The sequence below is a fragment of the Colossoma macropomum genome, unplaced genomic scaffold (genome assembly GCF_904425465.1).
Source record: "Colossoma macropomum unplaced genomic scaffold, Colossoma_macropomum, whole genome shotgun sequence".
NCBI classification, from domain to species: Eukaryota; Metazoa; Chordata; class Actinopteri; order Characiformes; family Serrasalmidae; genus Colossoma; species Colossoma macropomum.
In genome coordinates, this window is record NW_023496051.1 from 2,060,039 (window position 1) to 2,080,025 (window position 19,987).

Here is a 19,987-nt window from a genome sequence, read left to right on the forward strand (position 1 = left end):
GTTGATCTACAATTTGCCATGACAGAGAAAACTGGCAAAACGTTTGAATGACAATAAAAATAAAAACAGATAATATATATATATATATATATATATTTACGTACAATAGTAGGGCTGCCAAAGTTAACACAGTCAATTATTAACAGTGCTAATTTTTTTTTAATAACAAATGCAATTAATCAAAATTAACTACACAAAATAATGTGATTAACTGTTTTAATCACTTGACAGCTCTAAATAAAATACATTGATATATTTCGCTATATTGTTTTTAATGAAAAGAATCGACATCGTAGAGGGGGAAATCAGGCTATGGGTTCCTAGTGATCCGTTGTATGCATGTAAGTGTTAAAGCATGGCTGATACAACTGATCCTTGAAAAAAGAAGCCGTTTTGGAAGATTTCTCTCAACAGCAACAACGGCATTAATGAAAGCAGGGTCCACAAGGTGTAAGTCAGTGGAGCCTAATCCAGGTCCTGAAGAGTGACTACCCTGCAGCTCCAATTTAGCTCCAACCCTAATTTAACACACCTGATCCATGAAGGCCTTCAAAGGCTTCTGAATATTAGCTCCAGGTGTGTTGGATCTGAACTCTCCAGGGTGGCAGATCTCCAGGACCAGTACTGAGCACCACTGACATACATGAACATGATGATATGAGCTTCCGAAGCACTTACTCTTACAGAAAGAAGTTGAGAATAAAGTGTGGCTGCTGCATTTATGTCTTACACTATTCTCAGTCTCTTTGTCCTCTCGCTCCTGTCTCCTGCTCGTCCTCTTGCTGCGTCCCCGCTCCTCAGCAGCCCTGCTGGAGCCAAGATCTTCAGTTAGATCTGACTCTGAGTGTCTGGCTCTGTGGTGGTCTGTGCCGTCTCTTCTCTTGTACTTCCCCTCATGTCTCTGGTTCTGGGGTGTCCGGAGGGTCTTTTCAGCTTTGTATGCGGGCTCTTTTTTGTAGAAGTCGTCCATAGTGTGGTAGGAGGAGAAGGGCGGGCCCTGGGGGCTGCCGCGGGGGTACCAGTCCCTGCCGCGTTCGTCCATGCGAGGGCTGCCCCGCTCCCCAGGTTTGAGGTAAGGTTTCCTGCGCTCAGAGAGCCGGCCGTTAGGCCTCTCGTCCTCTCCGTTCCTCCACTCATCTCTATCGCGAGGGTCCTCGTCTCGCCGCCCGTGGGACGTCCAGTCCCAGGATCCGCGGCGAGGGCCCAGGCCATTGATCCAGTCTGGCCGGCAACCCTGGGGGCTGTGGGTGGAACTGCAGGAGGTGAAGCTGGGGCTGTGAGAGCGCGGACTCAGGGAGCGACTGATAGGACTGCGCGAGCGTGCTCGCTCTGGCAGGTACCTAGACATACAGATACAAACATACAGTAAAATTATAATGACGTGCATCAAAACCTCGTATCTCCAAAATGGTAACTTTACAGGAGAAGGAAAAAACCTACTTTACTTTTAATGTAAGTCAATGGAACCAGACTTTTTCCCCCCAAGTCATTTTGGGTCATTTCTTTTAGTCCAATCATCATGAAATTTACTCACGATGTATAGGGTAACAGGCACTTTCAAATTATCTCAAAAACTGAAAAACGACAAAAACAGAGATACGAGGTTTTCTTCCGACAACAGCGCTATGTATCATGTATTATAATATATTATTTAAAGATGTATTGTTTCTAAAACTAAATTAGCTCAAGAGCATTTCTTAAAGGGTACTTCCAGGAGTTCCTGAAACACGTCTTGCAGCTTCTAAGACTTTATGTAAAAGTTTAAATGCTGACACAATTATATCATGTGCTGTTTTGTCATCTCTTACCGATCCATATCTTGCATCTCCCCTCTCTCCCTCTGAGAGTTAATATCCTGGATTATGGACTCCACATCTTTACCCGGTTTCTGCATGGACAGAAGAATAGAAAGGGCTTTTGCTTTGATTCACATGAACATGCATAGACTTAGCAGACACTGGTCAAGGCCCACATCATACAAGTAAGTTCCATGCATAATTTGTGACTGTACTAAAAGAAAACTCACTTGGTTAAGGCCAGTTCTGTGAACTCAAGATCTGAATTAAATTCACTAAGAGAATTAAACTAATTATTTTACATTTATACCATGTATTCTGCAAACCTTAAGCTGCAGCTCCTTGTATCTCTTGGACATGCGGATGAGGAGCTTCTGATCGTTGATCTTAGCTGGCTGTAGTTGGTAGTACTGCACCATGGCCTGGGCTGCTTCCACATACGCCATCTCCAGGAAGGCCTAATGGAAAATTACCGTTAACCCAGACACACTCCAGCTCTACGGCACCAGACATACGGTGGCCGACTCGTTTACGGTAAAATGTGTCAAAGGATTTGCAAATGGATTTTTCAGCGCATTGGTTTTCACAGTGTTATAAATCATGTGGACAGTTACAAGCTCGATTCAATGTGGAGCATCTCACACCCACGCGAAATTCAGGACCAGGACCCCGAATCTGATCTGGGTGACATTAAAAGCCCCTAATTAAAAAGTCGATCAAATATTTAGTAAATGAAAAAGGAGAGGCTAAGTGAGACATCATCCATGTGCTTCAAAATTAAAAGAGATAGAAAGTACGTCACATGATGTTTCTATTCATTTCTACTCTCTCTGGTAACGAAACCAGCACCTGTTTTCCAGACACATTTTAAGCCTCATCTCCTTTCTAGTGCAGGACCAGTTCTGATGGACATATGAGGTTCACAATTTTGTACCAAAAAATAAATAAAACGGGAAAAGGCCAATTTACCAAATACCAGTAGTGCAATGTATAAAAAATGAATTCCACAAAATATAAAAAAATTTCTATCAATATTTCATATTATGTTTTTGAAAAAAGAAATGAAAAAATGGCACATCATTGATTACTGATTCCTTACAGACAACGCTCTCAATTCCCACACAATTTTTCCCTCAAACACACCTGGTTTAATTAGAGATGCCATATCAGTATCGATGGATATCAATATTAGGACTGCAACTAACAGCGATCTCCATAATCAATTAACCAGTTAATTATGGCATCAACACTCAATTAATCAGCAAAAGAAAAAGTGCTGTCAGTAGTCCGTCAATAATTTAACATCAAACATAAAATTTCCTTCACCAAATTAAAAATACAAGGATTATTTCTTTTTTTTTGCATGATGCTCTTTTAACCATAAACACTTACCCTTCTTCAAAATCATACTTTTATCAAGATCAACAATGCCACAAGAATAAAAATGCTATTTTACTCAGTGTGAAACGTACAGAAACAATAAAAGAACAACGCATGAACAATCCTTTCATGACAGTCCAGGTACTGTTATGGAGGTAGTTTAATTCTACAAGAACTTTGCACTGCTGTTTAAACTATTTCTCCTTTAATGACAAATCAAAGACAAATGAGTTTGTGTGGTTGGTAACATCATGCAATCAAACCTGATATTACCTCGCACACAGCTCGGTTATCAGCAATGACAGACATGCAGAGCCACAACGCATGTTTACCACTCATCAAATTGCAGTAAACGGCAATAAACAGCAGTAAACGTGTGATTTCAAAAACATTTGTCCACATTAAAACACAGAAAATAAAGTTTTAAAAATCTCCACCCTGGATTGCATTTTCAAAAACTCACAGTAAAGATTTAATTGGCATTTGTGGATGTAACTACATATTGTAGTGCTTGACAAAGGTTTGCTAAACTATTCTGGAGCCCATGTGGTTAAATGGCTTATAGATGAAGGACGATTTTCGATGCAGATAGCAGCAGAAAATGCTGGATGCGATCGGCGGGACATAAGAAAAGAATGAATCTCATCCGATCAGGTAACAAATCTGTTCTCAAACAGCACTCTCTCATATTGTGTGATGTGGTGCTGCTAGCTGTGTAGTTCCTCCTGTGCATCAGGCAGTTGTGGGATTGAGTAGTTTCAGCACTGACGGCCTACTTTTAGATGCTCATCTTAAGTGAAGTGCCTTAATTAAAAATAGCTCATTTTAAAGCTCACACTGTAAAATAAAAAATTGTTTTAACTTTAAAAAGTTAGTGTTTGGGCTGCCGTACATTTTAATAGTAAGCTTCCAGAACATCAATCTGTGTTATGCCTTTTAAACTTATTATTTAGAGTTAATAACTATAAATATCCATACCCATTTTTTTCACAGTGTAGTAGTTTTTGTAGTAGCCATCTCTAGACTGAACTGTATGCCTTCCTGGGCCTATATGTGCAGCAGAGGCTCCTACCTGATGTGTGGAGCGCATGAGGATGTAGTTGGTGACCTTGCCGAAGGGCAAACCCAGGTTGATGACATCATTCTCTGTGCAGCTGCCCTCGGGGAGGTTGCAGATATGGACGACGCGTCCAGGGGCTCGCCTTACTCTGGGGAAACTACAGGAGAGGACAGAGAGAGAAACTTCAAAACATAATACACATAAGAACATCGACTGAACGTAAAGCCTCAAATGTCTATTATACATTCCCAAAAAATGCAAACAGCTGAGATATTAAGTGGTCAAAGGCCATTTTAGGAGAAATCACAGTGTCGGTAATGTGGACCAAAATAAGCGTTCAGACGGGCTCCATGTTCCTAATGGTGCTGGGCAATGTCCAGTTCTGCCTGGCTGTAGGATCAGAACTGTAGAACATCTTGTTGTGACTGGACGCAGAGTGCTCCATTCCGATTGGTCCCCAGAGGGCACAGTGTTATGATTGGCAATAATGTCAGAACCTGACACTAAGGCACTGAGTGTTGCATGTAACAATATACATGGATACTCCATGTGACTGCCAGGTACTGTTTTGTGATAGGCTTGCTAGAGTCAGAGGGCAGAGCTCTTTGTTGTGACCACTATAAAGTTCTGATGATAAGACACTGAGTAAGAGTTCGTGGTGGATAATATTAGATTTAGACGCCAGATTAGACAGTAGGGCGCTCTGTTATGTAATGTAATGCCCAACCCAAATAGCGGGATGCTGGCTGAATACATCAAATCCTTTTTATTACACAAACATCTTCTGCACTTTGAACTAAAAGCTATTATTATTACGCTACTGCAGATTTAAACAAGTAATAGATATAGACCCCACGGCTGCTGCACTCAACTATGCCCCCTACTGGCACTGAAACACAATACCACCTCAGGTATGAGGGAACAGACTGGGGGAGGGTGGGAACAGACATCAACAGTATTAGTCATACAGAGCTGGGCCACATTCACCAGTGGAACGCTGTCAAATGTTGCAGACAGAAAGGCCATTAATAGATTGGACATGATCTCATCCAACCTTATGCTAGATGCCGGGCTCCATAAAACTTTACTGCATCTGCAGGCCTTACTGGACTCACGTCAGAAGAGCAGAGGCCACTGCTGTACTGTCCACACAGACTGTTGTATTTCAGCGTCAACTCAATAAGAATTCACTGCTGCATAATACAGGACAAATGCTAGAATAGTTTAGATTTGCCGAGCCTTACTGTGGGTCAAGAAGTGTCAAGATTTAATTGACAGCAGCACGTGTGTCGGTGGGGTGGGGGGGCAGCACATGTGACTCTAGGGTCAAAGGGTAGGGTCAGTGTTTAAACTGCAATCCATACACAACAATACATTACTGTTGCATAGATGCAACCTTGCACAAGTCAGCTTCAAGCACCCATAGGATTGACTGACTTGTGCTCCTTGGAGGTAATACTTGATTTGCATTGTACTACTACATATATTATACATATAAAATACTATACTACAATTATATCATACAAAAGCCAAACGTCTCCTTACAGTTTACACGGATTGCTCAGCTCAATCATCATCAAACCAACAGTACCACCAATAAAATGAGCAGCAAGCTACTGTCCTGCTACAGTAGTAGACTCCTTAATTCAATGCTAATCCATACATGGCTGATTGCTGGGGGTCGAGTGCCTGTCTTTAGCTGTGCACTGGCTCTCGACCCACCGATAATGGTTTCAGAATGGCCCCGTGATAATTCTATTAGTGGCTTTATGCCAACATCGCACTCTGTCTGTATATCAGAAAGGTCACGTCTGGCCCACCATCGTAAACAGATACAAAAATAGAGGCTAACGGGCTGTTTATGCTCTCGGTTTGTAAGAGAACAATTAGCTTGAATGTGGCAGCCTGTGGGACAGGGTACTAAAATGTAGACTGGAGATCTTCACAGGTGATCCACAAGGGTGACCAGCCATCCATGAATGTTATTAAATAATAATGATATGATAGTAATAATAATACAGTTTTATTTATAGAGCACCATCCATAGGAACCTCAAAGTGATACAGTGATACAGTAAAATACATCATAAAAAAACTACAATACAAATGCTACTACAAATGGTCTGCAGAGCTCTTAATGTAATAAGCCAGGGGAACTGTATAAAGAGCATGTGATCAAAAGTGTCACTCTACTAGTCAGACTATCCATCACTCTACTGATCAGACTATCCATCACTCTACTGTTCAGACTATCTATCGCTCTACTGATCAGACTATCCATCACTCTACTGATCAGACTATCTATCACTCTACTGATCAGGCTGGAGCTGCAGTAGTAGAAGCTGCAGTGGAAGAAACATCTTGTTTGCTTCTAGTATTTATATTTAGTTAATTAGTCATCTCAAAAACGTTTATTGCGAGTTTCTGTGGGTCCAAACTGTTATGACACTAGGCAGATGAACCTGTTCTTCACAGTAGCTCAGTATTAAGGCTCGATGATGAGCATATTATCTTGATACTGACTGCTGGCTGTCACACACGCTGTTATCTGAATAGCTCGCTTGGCAGTCAGCATATGCCGTTATACCAGCCACCAGCGCTATTAAAGCCATGTTCATGGCATGTTAAACTGGCCCTGGACCCGAGGTCTTACTGGCCGTGCGGTGGAAACGAGCCTAATGAGAGCTGGAGTCAAGTAGTAGTTGAGCCCGAAGTAACCGAGGAGCTCTCCTAACCGCCATCCCTGTTTGTTTATTCAGATGGGGCTCAGAGAGGGATCAGCGAGTGTCCTCGTAGGAGTGTGGAGGTGCTGAACATGGGCTTTCGCAGATTCCCCTCCACTCCCTCTGCCAAGATCCACTAACCACACCTAGAACTGAAACCCGACCCCTCGACTCCCAACCGACACCGCCCTCTCCTCTCTGCACCCCCCCACCTCCCCCACAACCTTCCTACAGCAAAGTATATACACTAAGAGTCGGTGCTCCCGAAGACGAGGTTAAGCCTTGTCCTGGATCAAGAAGACTTTTTCTGTGGAGAATCCTCAAGTTTCAAGCGAACTGTCCTGATAGGATACAGGATGCTATAAGATATTAGTTCTAATTTCATTACAATTTAAGAGAACTTTTTTGGCCAATTTTTTAATAGGCAATTATTTATTTATTTATAAATACCTAAAGTTCACAGTGTGTGGGCTAAATGAACTCTTGAAACACACTAGCAGTTCCTATATTTCCAGTACGTTTTATTAGTCAAAGTTGCAATATAAATAAACGTTCTTTGCTCTTTAACAGACTAAAAAGGCCTTTTACATTCACAAATTAAGTATCAGTTGCCTATTTATAAAACATGAAATCAAATAAAGTGCTACATCAGAAGTAAGACGCAACTGGCTATGCAGCACAATGAGTAATGTATAATTATATCACTTTGGTACAGGTGTAACAGCAGCATTCAAATACAGCGCGAGTGCACTTACCTACCTTGTGTTATTTACACCATAGAACAGCACAGATCTAACTAAATCAAAACAATGAACTGACCAATTGTTTAATGCTTGTTTAGACAAAATTTGTCTAGCTCTGATCGTACACCCCTACAAAAAATCCCACAAGGATTACACACAGCTGAAATGAGACTTGAGGCAACTAAAGCCAGAAAACCAATCTTTCAAATTTTAGAAATATTCAATCATTGCATTATTTTCATGTGAGATTATTCTGAATTACGTATTCAGGTTCTATCTTATTTCATCTCACAAAAGCTTGGTTACAGATAAGGCCCAAAGGATGAAAATGAAATAATTTAGCTGATAAATTCAGCCCATGTTAAGATTCTATGGATTTATCAGTATCGGAATCAATCCACCAACCAATCAACCTTTACTTCAACACTGAATACGCTGAGGGTGACCCTCGCACAATCAACAAACATGAAGCAAGATTAAAATAATAAAATAATAAAAAGATAAAATAATATAATCAAATAAGGCAATCAAACTAAGAGAGGTATTAAAAAATGATTTTTTAAAATTCTACTGTTAAAAATGTGTATTATTATTATTTAATATAAAAGTACTTAAAAAATACTAAAAAAAATCTAAGAACCAACTAAAATGATGTTTAATTAACTGAAATAAAACAATTAAATCCAAATAACCAGCAAAAACGATGGATAGATATAAAGAAATTACTGAAAAATAAATTTTATCAACTGTAACAGTTGCAGGTTGAGCGGAAGTTTTCAAAGAGTAGAGAATATACCACTTTTAAAGCCCTACATATTAAAACGAGTTTGTTTAATATTTTAATAAACAGATTTACATACATTTTATTAGTTTCATGCACTTACTGTAGTCTTTTTCAGAGACTGCAGAGAGTCACCAGGTGGTATTACAGCAATACTAAACTGTCAAATGTGAACACAGGTTTTTTTATCATTAACTTTTAATGAAATATTTATAATATTTAATCTATGAGAGTTTCTGCTGCTATGTAACAAGTGAGAACTGACAGTCATATTTGACAATTCACAGTTAACAACTACATCTGTCAGTAAAACATGTCTCAAGTCCGACGAGACGGGTTTCATTTTGACCACATGTCCACTTTTCAATACAGCCAGTTATCAGATGTTTTAGCCAAAATCGGTTGAGTCCTTTTACAGGTGACAAAAGGATTTATGGATTTATCTTTCTATATCAGGATACTATAGCTCATACTGGCAAACCAAAAGCAGAGCAGTGCCCAGCTGCCGAGTGGACAGGTGCTCTTTATAGCAGCTAACATTAGCGTGTGAGTACCGTGTTTGCATCTCCAATGAGACAGCGCTCATAAATAACTGACACCAAGAAGCCTTTTTGTTGGAGTTTACACATCTCACCGTCCGCCTCTACCCAATAAAATCTAAAACAGTTGCCGGATGCTGTCATTAACACTATTGTAAAAAGCACCTGTACGCAGCAGGGGAGCCAATCAACAAGCAGCAGTACAGTAGCAAAACTCATAACAAGGTCATGCCATTATGGACCTAATCCCAAACAATGTTCCATACATTCCATACGTGAGCACCAATCAGTCACACAGTCTGATGGGCCAGCAAAACACACCACTGCATACACCCAGCAAACTTGCGGCACCGACACAATCCTTAGACGGTCATGCTGTGAGTTTCCCAGACATACCGTCCTTTAGGTTAGTGCCTGTTTTGTGAGGGAGATGTGGCAGGTTTGTTAGGGATGATCATAAACGACCATGAACAGAACAATTTATGGCTGTTCCCCCCCTACACATTCAGAATCAAGAACCCAAACAGGAACCAACGGAACTTCCATGTCTAGTTCTACTTTGTTTTCCAGCTGCTTGAGAGACAACTGTATTAGTTACAGTGACGATATTAAAAACCCACGATTAATTAGCTTTTGGGTGATTTTGTGTCTCTGTAATTGTACTGAAGTCTAAAGCTTCTAATTTGGCCAATTAGCTACTGTGCTAGTTTGCATAATTTACCGGCTAACCAAGGTTGTATTGCCTTGACTTTAAGCTTAATGTTGACCACATTCTGATCATGTGATTAAGACCCAAACAACATTGACGCCTCCGAGAAGACCACAGATGAGGAAATGGTTCTTTTCATGGCGAAAAGGTTCTTCAGACTGACGCACAATGTGGTGTATATGGTTCCATATAGCACCAAAAAGGGTTCTGCTATTGTTACAACTCTTTTCAAAAACTACAACATTTTCTCCATCAATCTGAAGCACCATTTCACCATGTAAAGAACCATTTACGCATATATAGGAACTCATGGCTCTAATGTAGCATGTTTTAGGCCCATAAGTCACACCAAATTCATGGAACGTGCCAGAGCTGACCTTAAATTAAAGAAAACAATTCTATTTTATAATGTTTGCAGAAAGCTCTTGACCAATGTAGCCACTCTTAGTGAAGACATATGTCTACTTTTAACAGTAACAGGCAGAAACACTCTTCTGTAGAAAATAACCAGAACCAGATCCCTGTGTTTAGCTTGCTGCCTTTGCATCAGTTGTTGTTTGTAAATGTTCAGACCCTAGCCTTCACCACACGTACATGTGAAACATAGGAAGGTCTACATCTCGTCAGCTGAAAAAGATCCCAACATACACAGGCACACACACGAAGCATATATTCAGTCACGCGCATTTTGTCCTGTCATCATCTTCTTCTGTGTAACCCAACCCTGAACACTGATTAAGGACATGCTTCTGTGCATGGTTATCTCCATGATTATCTCCATATCTTCAAAAAAAACCTAAAACTTGTCTGGTTACAGAATTTCCCTCAATGTAATGTGATTATTAAAGCAGGTGGTTTGGGGGCTGTCTGTTTTCGGGGCTGTTCCCCTGCTTGGGGAAATCTGCCTACTGCGTTAAATGCTGAGACAGGGGCCCTTCTGCACCTGTCACTCTGCGCCAGGGTCATGGAATCTGAACCTGTGCCTCACTTCAGTTTTACACTGAAACAGGGCTACTGAGGCAACAGAACAGCAAAGACAAAGTCATCAGTATCACCATGCTGCACAGTTCTTGCTATAAAAAGGCCACAGCAGGGTTCTGTGGTAAGCTTTTTGCCAAGCAGCTCTGGTGTTCCTGATCTGAAATAAACAGGAGTGCAAAGAAAACTGAGTACAAACTTAATATGTACTTTTTTTATACCCTCTTTTTTCTATATACCTCCTATGAGTCGGGGAGGATGTTTGACTGAGCAATCAGATTTTTCCTACATTGTTTGAAGACTTAACGATCACCTGAACAATGACCGGTTTTTACAAGTTTGTCCACCATTTCATTTGTAAAGTCTTGATAGTTTCACATTTAGTAAAACAGTGTTTTACAATATAAAGCAAACGTTTGCTAATTTGAATCTTGACTTGCTAAAAATTAAAGAACAGATAAAACTGCTTACAACAAAAAAATGTTATTTATTATTTATTAATACTCATAAAAATAAACACTTCTTCTAAGCTAAGTAGTCTGTTAACAGTACACTATCTGAGCAGATCACACTCTGGGTTAATTTCAGCCACAAGAATTATGGCAAAAATAAATAACACTCTCACTAAATTTCTGACAAAGTGCTGAATGAGGAGCTAAAACGCCTCAGACACACTGGACACAAGATCAGTTTGTACACTGGCTTAAAACTAACGATCCAGTAATAAAATATTCCTGTGTAAACCAGGCCTGATAGATGTCCAACAGCTGTTGTATCTGTTTTCATGTAGTGGATGTTGCCATAAAACATATCGCTGTTGTCGGAAGAAAACCTCGTCTCTCCAAAATGAACACTTTACAGGAGAAGGAAAAAACATGCTTTACTTTTAATGTAAGTCAATTGGACCAGACTTTTCTCCAAGTAATTTTGGGCCGTTTCTTTTAGTCCATTCTTCACGAAATTGACACACAATGTGAAGATCAACAGGTATTCTCAAATAAGTAGGTCAAAACTGAAAAACATCAAAAATGGAGATACAAGGTTTTCTTCTGACAGCAGCGATATGCAGAAGGAAATATGGGAGGATTTGACTACAATTTAACAAAAGCTACAACAATGCAAACATTCTAATATTGAAGTGTACTAAAGTATGAATGACAAATATCTAGCTCAGCAGGTACAAGCCAGGTCGTGCACATTCACAGACCCACAGCCAGTTATAACTGTAAACTTTATTACGAGCTAGTGTAGAAAGTCTGGAGTAGGTTTGATGAGTCTGTAATATTTTCAGAAAGCGTTTAAAGAAGCACTCGAATGTCCATGGAAAACAAAGCAGAACACTGGAAGACACACTACAAGGGCTGAGCATGTTAATCAGTTTTTAAGATACTCATAGATACTCATAGTATCTTAATACTCCAACAAACAATATATCATATGTTATATATTAAAAACAAAACCACGGATGGGTTAACGGAACGTAGCGTCAGACCTGTGTGAATGGTGGGGTGTCCAATCAGGAGCGAGTTGGTGGGGTATAACTGTACTGTTCTCTTGTTTAAAGCAGTCCTAAAGGAATTGTGAATAAAGCCAGTCCTTATAGGTAAGTCTGTTCACTCAGTGGCCATTTTTAAACACCACTGAGGAGTTATTTCCACTCTTACAAGACCAGGTTTCTATCTCTTTGAAAGGAGAGAGACCAAACTACCATTTCAAAAACACATTTGAAGTCATTAACAAAATCTGACAGACGCCTCATTAGTTTTTGGTGGCATGTGGCTCAGTAACACACAAAAAACGTGAGTTGTTCTGGCTAATGCGTTTGCACAGACCTCGACAAAAGTGGGGGGATTTTAAGATCGTGGCTTAACCAGCAAGCTCTTTTTTAAAAAACGGGCAGGAATTTTTCCACAAACAGACACCATGTTTAGGGTTACAAGCTTTCCTACTCATTTCAACCAGTCTCCTCCTTCATAACATCTCCTGCTTCACTGAGATGTAAACATGAGAAACTCACTGGCTTTTATGTCTTGACAGTCGTGGTGAACCTGCATGTATGTTTTATATGTGATGCTGATGGTGTTAAAACAGGTAAATCTGATTCACAGAGTTTGTTTTGGGGACTATTTCGCTCTACAATGCCCTGCATATATCTCACCACTATGAATCAATGTTTTAAGTCAAAAGCTTATCGTAAATCAATGTCTCGGACAACAGGCAGCATATTCATAACCGTTTCACACAATACCTTACTGTGAGCTTTTAGAGGCATTAAACTCTTCGGACGTCTGGTTCCTATCACCACCACTGTGAACAATTCTGACTCTAGAATGGAGCTTTTCAGAGCAAGCCACTCTGAATAGCTTGAACATTTTAACCATTATGCAGAAAATTTGAATAATTGCCCTTTAAACATTTCTCAGAATTAGCACATGGGTAATTTTAAGTTACACGATGGAAATGAGGGATTTAATATAAAAACACAATTTATCAAATTTTTTTAATTATTTAATAATTTTAATGATTTAATCATATTTTTTACTTTAAGCTGTTCAGCACTGCATTGATTTGTCATGTTGTGAATCTGACAATTTAAAATTACAATATTATTATAAAATTAAAAGAAAAAGATTCATTAAATACTCATTTATAACAGTAATGAAAAAAACAGTGTCTATTATTGATGTTCTCACCTCTGTACCATCATTTAAGCACCGTCAATGCTGACAGTATGTCTAATAAAGAGTCACAAATGTGAATGAATTTTGAACAAAGCACCACGAATGTGTCATGTGCTTCAAGACAGCCACCTAAGAACATCTTTTCATGTGTTTCCCATTAAAGGTTAAAGATGTTTAGAAAAGAAAGTTTTAAAATTATTTCATTTTGACCAGAATAGAATTCATTCATTTCTGAATATATACACTGAATAAAAGTTCTCATAATCATTTGTTTTTCGCAAACCATGCTAAAATCTCTCATCCTCCACAACACCATTCTTATTTACTGCTACAATGACGACAGTTTGGAGAGATGTATTTTTAATACATGCAGTGTGGAGTGGATTGTAAGGCAAAATAGCACCCAAAGAAAACCTTCTGGACCACTATTGTAAATTAAATGGCTATATTTGTGTTGCCAGGAGTCACTAAGTCTATAATCCAAATCCTCCATTTCACAGCAAAACACAATGATTTTGTTTTAGGGCTGCAAACAGAGGCGCAAAGACTACTGACAATCCCTACTTCAGTAAAAACAGTGCTACTGTAGTGATAATGTACTACAATACAAGTAAACATATTAATACAGGAAATTACTTAAGAGTAAATATAAAAAATTTACTGCAAAACTACTGTAAATCTGCAATAACAACCTGAAAATATCTCTGAATCGACTTAAACTACGACATTAAACTACATGCATTTCATGAACAGATGATTATTTAGGGCTTCCAAGTTTCTCCAATAACGTAGTTTAGAATCAAGTTTGTTGCTCTTTAATTGAGTCTATTTTTTTGGTTTGGCCTTTAAACAAACACAGATTATTCAATTAAGAGTCAAAATAACCTTAGATCCTTTATCATTAGTTTACATTAACTTATAGATGTCATCCTCTACAGGCAGTAAACGTTACATTCACAGCCCTTAAACTGTATAAATCCACAGATACCTGTACAGAACATTTCTACCATTAAAATCATCAATGATAAAATCATGCTGATTTTCTTTACTGATATATACCTCTTAATAATTATCACAATAATAACTTCATACACAATCAGAAACTTCTTTTAGTTTATTTGACAGGTAAAAGTTAAACAGCTAAACAGCCTCTCACACAGTTAAAGACTTACACAAAGGCAGAGAGAGAAAGAAAGAGAGGCTGTGTTCTTGGATGAACTGACAAATCTCTCTGATACTATATTATGATTATCTGTAAGGTGAGACTAATGAGTAAATTTTGCAAATACATTTTAATAAGGTGAAAATCCAGACGCGACAAGCTCACAGTTTTTCCAATAAACGGAACAGTGATCTAAATATTCCCTAATGTCTGTAATGACTCGTATTTCATGTGAGGTGATCTCTGTTTTGTCTGTGTCCACCGTGTGCATGACAAATGAACTTCATACCCCACCACCCGCAGTCTGCTCAGATTACTGTTGAGCCCAGTTCGAGTAAGTCTGAATAAGCTTACAGTCACTGAAAACCAAATCTGAGTGGAGTAACTGTCTAGAGTTTGGTATGAAAGCTGTATTAGACTAGATTTCCTGTATCACACCCTTAACCTCAGTATACCTCCAAAAAACCACACATGGGTAAACCGAATGGACTGACACCAACGTTAAAGGTGCAGTGTGTAAGATTTAGTGGCATCTAGCAGTGAGGCTGCAGACTGCAACCAACTGAATACCCCTCCCTCACCTCTCCTTTTTAAGCGTGTAGTAGAACCTACGATGGCCATCAGGATTCGCCTGTCCCGATTTCGTTTGGCTTCTTTAGGTTTTCGCTTCTTTGACGATGCTTTTTCTTTTCTAGTCTGATCCTCCATTTGTCAAAATTTAGGTTCTCAAACTTCTCCCAACACAAATGGTTAACCAGCACCGGCAGCAACCAAAGCACCACCAAATTCAAGCTGCTGCTTTAATGTAAAAATGCGAAAGGCCTCTAAAGCCAGTACTTGGTGTTTCCACTCTGCAGAAACATGGCAGCGTAACATGGCGGTCTCTGTTAGAAGAGAACCTGCTCCCTATGTAGATATGAAGGGCTCATTCTAAGCTAACAAGAACACAACCATTTATAGCTACAGGTGATTATATACTAATGCAAACTTGTTCCATTTCTGCTTACAGATCCCCCTAAAATCTTACATACTGCACCTTTAACTACGGTAACATAACCTGATTGTAAGTTTCATAGATCGCCACCATTTTACTCTAAAACCCATGTGTCAAACACAAGGCCCGCGGGCCAGATTAGGCCCACGACCCAATCCTATCCGGCCCCCAAAATTATTTTAATGTTCTATTAATATTGGCCCATTTCACAATGCACTGCAGTACAGTCCCCAGCATGCACTGCAACGTTACGTGCGCTCTGACTCTCCTACCCCGACAGCAATCTATGGGACAGCGGTTACACCTCAGTTCTACACAATTCCACACCAGTCATATCACCATATGCACCAGCTGCATTTCAGCTGCAGTTCAACCAACAAAAACACTTAATGGTAGCCCAGCAGCTCAGAAACTGAGCCCAAGTATTAATGAACTTGCAGCAAAGAAAAGATGCCAGGTGTCCAGTTCAAGCAGATAGGTAGGTTTAAAAGACTGAGCACCTGGGGACGTTTAAAATTTGAATATTTTAAGTACTCATGTAATATTTCAAGGTCTAGTACAAGTGCCTGTATTTTCCTGTTGAAGTTCTCATGTATTTCGAATTAACAATTGCCAGTATAGGTCACAGCACAACATTCATTAAAAAGAAATGAAAACTCAGACGCTCTCTGGCCCACAAGTTTGTTGAGATTTTTTAATACGGCCCTTTTAGTGGCTGTGGTTTGATACCCCTGTTCTAAAACAAGGTAAAAAGAGAATACTAAACGCAGTGCCGTTTAGCCAGGACTAGTGGCATAGTCTACCGCTTCACCAGGGTTGTGAACAGCGGAGATAGCGAAGGCTTTGTGAAGGATGTCTGGCAGCTGATAATAATGCAGTTTTCTTTGGTTCATTTAAAAACAAATGAAGATGATCATTTGGACAAAGGTTGTTGGTTGTTTGTGCTGGTAAAGTTCTCCTCTATCTTTTGCCACCATACTGGGCCTCTCTGAATCCATCTGAGCTGAAGTGCAGTGTTTTAGGAGCTGCTCTGTTTTAACTGGCTTTTAGAACTGAATCTGGGAACCAGGGAAAAGTGTACTCAAGTACAGTAACAAGAGCAAAATGCCATTTGTTACTCTCCACCTCTGACTGCAACTACTATAGGTTTTTATTTTCAACTATTCCATCAAACAATATCTCGAATATTGGTATATATAAAACATGTTTCATTGTAGTAAGTGACTGGATTTCTTTTTATTCTTTGCCCTGTTTATTATTATTATTATTATTATTATTATTAATAATAATAATAATAATAATAATATTGTTGTTATTATTATTGTTACTCTTTCTGTTTTTATTCTTATTATTATTGTAACAAGTGCTGGAATTACTTATTGTCATTATTTTAAATGCAATATTTATTTACACTAAAATATATTATTTATTATAATATATAATATACTCTACAATATATTATATATTAATCTATATGAGTAACAAATGCCAAAAATATTTCACTTTAATAAATTATTTGAAAAAAACTTTTTAAATTTTAACTTTTCTCATAATAATAATAATAATAATAATAATAATAAATAAATAAATAAATAAATAGTTATATACTATTTTGGGCAAATTCATGAATATATATGTATATTATGTATATTTGTATATTATATGAATATATATGTATATTTAATAAAACATAACACAACAAGGTAATGAAAAAACATCATTGGTTGCATTAAAATGCGATCATGCCCAATCCGGCAACCCTGAACAGGTTAATGGCTCTGTTTGAACAGCGGTGATTGGTACAGGAAAGAGGAGAAAACAGCATCTTTTTAACCAGTGTCTTGAAAAGGAAATCAACTTTTTGGTCAACTCTCATCAGTCAACACACGACTGACAGTGTTTAAGCTGCTTAGACCATCTTTATACTGGTGCACAGGCTACTCTCAGCGTGAGGACAGTTTTAAAGTTCTGAATTTTTCCTGCAGCTTCAGACGGCCAGCAACTGAGCGAATGTGGTTAAAAATGCTGTACAGTTATGATCGTATTGTTCTTTAACAGCTTCTAACATTTTTTTCTGTTGTGGTAATGAGAACATACTTGAACGTGCTTAAGAAAACATCCATAAAATGTGGAAAAAGAAAGAAAAGAAAAAGATATTCTGACTACTATTTTATTACTCGAGAAATCTGTCATAATCCATATGTCAAATGCTATAAAAAGACCACAGATGAATGCAACAAAAGAGTATGGAACAAGATCTGTTTGGCCTGAACAAAACCTGTGCAGTTGTCCTAAAGCATTCCCGCCCCATTCCAGCTCAGAAACAGACTGACAACTGCGGTATAGGCCGAGCAGTATACGAGCGCTGACCGAAACCAGTCACGTCGACAATATTTCATCCACTTTCTGCTTCAGTCTTACATTAACATTCTTAACTGACATATATATTCATTTTTAAGATACACAAAAACACTCGACGCTTGCTGCTGGGACTGGACTATCTGCGTTATAATGTTAATGCAGACCATTTGTCTCTAACATGCACTGTCTGAGGTGATGAGTTCCTTAAAGCCATGTATAATTAATACTAGACCACAGTAATAAGCGAACAGCAATCTGTCTATCAGTAAAGCCATACAGTAGTCTGACAAACACAGTACAATCCAGAAACAGCTCTCATTCTCCGAGCCTGTGAGATAAACGGGGGGAGGGAATACGGAGGTGTGAGTTAAGGCTCCAAACATCCAGAGAGCTAAAGCTATGCCAGCTTCCAAAGCTCTAGGCGCAAAAGTTTACTACCATGGTCACAGAGACAGACACATAAAAGCCTACACCATAAGCTTCGTCCAAAGGACACTCTGTGCTTCACTCCACTGAATGAAATTCATAATCGCACCCTAGTGTGACACTGACGGTCATTTCAATGGTAAGCTGACTACTCGGCATTGCACTGCCAGCATTGCTTCTGTGTCTTTGAGCACAATGAGGAATACAAACATGCTCATTAAATAACGTAGCTGGAAGGTGAACATGTCTAAGAGAACTGTGGCTGACCTTTGCCCCTGGCTGGTGTGAGGTAAATCCCGCCCCTGAGAGAGGAAATGACTTCATCGCAGTAGCTGGTAAATAAGAGGCACCTCCGGCTGAAACATCTGTGGACAAATAGTCAAACGTCACAGGTGAAAAACAGGAACAATACACTGTAAAAAAAAATACATACTGAGATAGTCAGACGTATTTGAAGCCAGCAGTTTCAGCTGCGGAATGACGGCATGTCCGCTTCACCAAAACACAACGCTCCTCACAAGGAAAGCAGCCTCTGCTGCCACTTACCCAAAGCGAACTCTACCACGTTGATTTTCTCCTGCTAGCCACACAGCTATTGTTGTTAAATTCACAACTGCAGAGTTAGTGTCAAAGCTTTTTAAGTAGTCGAAACCCGTTTCCTAGGACGATGTGTCCGGCATAATGAAAACAACTCCGCCACTGATATTAATAAACGTTGTCCGGCAAGCGATCCCACAGTCCATACGCGCCCACTGCACGCCTAAAAATAGACCCTTGTCTCAAAATCACACTTCATAGCTCCCATTCCTCCTCGCACGCTCAAAAGCACAGCAGAGGGGGAAACGTTGCCGTTTGACTTACCTTGGCCGGCAGCGGATGAGTACGCCATGGCGTTAGTCAGCGCGGAGCCAGGGCATCCTTCAGACGCGGCCGGAAAGTGCAGGGCTCCTACCGCTGGGCTGAGAGGGGGACAGCACTGCTTTTAGACTCCAAATCCCACAGCAGCCTGGCTGGCTATATCTTATGACCCAGCTCAGATTCAGGCCATTACCTCTGTAAATGGAGCAGGAGGCTCCTATAAAATACCTCCTCTCTCTTAATAGGGAGATCGGCCTTGCTAATGAAGTGGTTAAAGCACGCCTGTCACAGATTCATCAGTGGAATTGAAATACATATAAATTCTTAAATCAAAGCTTTAAAAATATCCCCCATCTACACCGCATTAGCCATGCCTGTAACAGTCCTCTGTGTCACCCACTGGCTCAACACATTCTCTGTCTACATAGAAAGTTCTGAATCAATACATTAGTGATGCATAAGCATAAAGGCAGTTACATATATATATATATATATATATATATATATATATATATATATATATATATTGAATATGTACATAGATACAATACATGTCAGCATCATTACTCACGCCTCTGTGTACAGCGATCGGTTCTGTAGATGTAGCTTGCCCTTCACGTGCTGGTCCCAGTCCTGAAAACAAGGAGCACACACACATACACATAGTACACACACACACACACACACACACACTCAAGTCTGTCAGTCAACACTGAGCTTCTCCTGATCCTCCTTTCCGAGTGCAAGATTCCACAGTCGGGCCAATTAAAGAGACACAACACAGCTCAGACAAGAGG

The 19,987-nt window shown here is 39.4% G+C and overlaps 1 protein-coding gene across 1 annotated transcript in view; it reads right to left on the reverse strand.

The window, feature by feature from the left end:
* rbm20 (RNA binding motif protein 20) overlaps positions 1-19,987 on the reverse strand; it is a 90,091-nt gene that overhangs the window by 14,546 nt on the left and 55,558 nt on the right. Inside the window, exons 3-9 of the mRNA XM_036565171.1 lie at positions 19,762-19,823; positions 19,194-19,291; positions 18,590-18,697; positions 4,249-4,382; positions 2,123-2,254; positions 1,809-1,888; positions 731-1,340 (exon numbers count right to left, since the gene is read on the reverse strand). Coding sequence (XP_036421064.1) covers positions 731-1,340; positions 1,809-1,888; positions 2,123-2,254; positions 4,249-4,382; positions 18,590-18,697; positions 19,194-19,291; positions 19,762-19,823 — 1,224 coding nt within the window. The remainder of the gene's footprint in view (positions 1-730; positions 1,341-1,808; positions 1,889-2,122; positions 2,255-4,248; positions 4,383-18,589; positions 18,698-19,193; positions 19,292-19,761; positions 19,824-19,987) is intronic.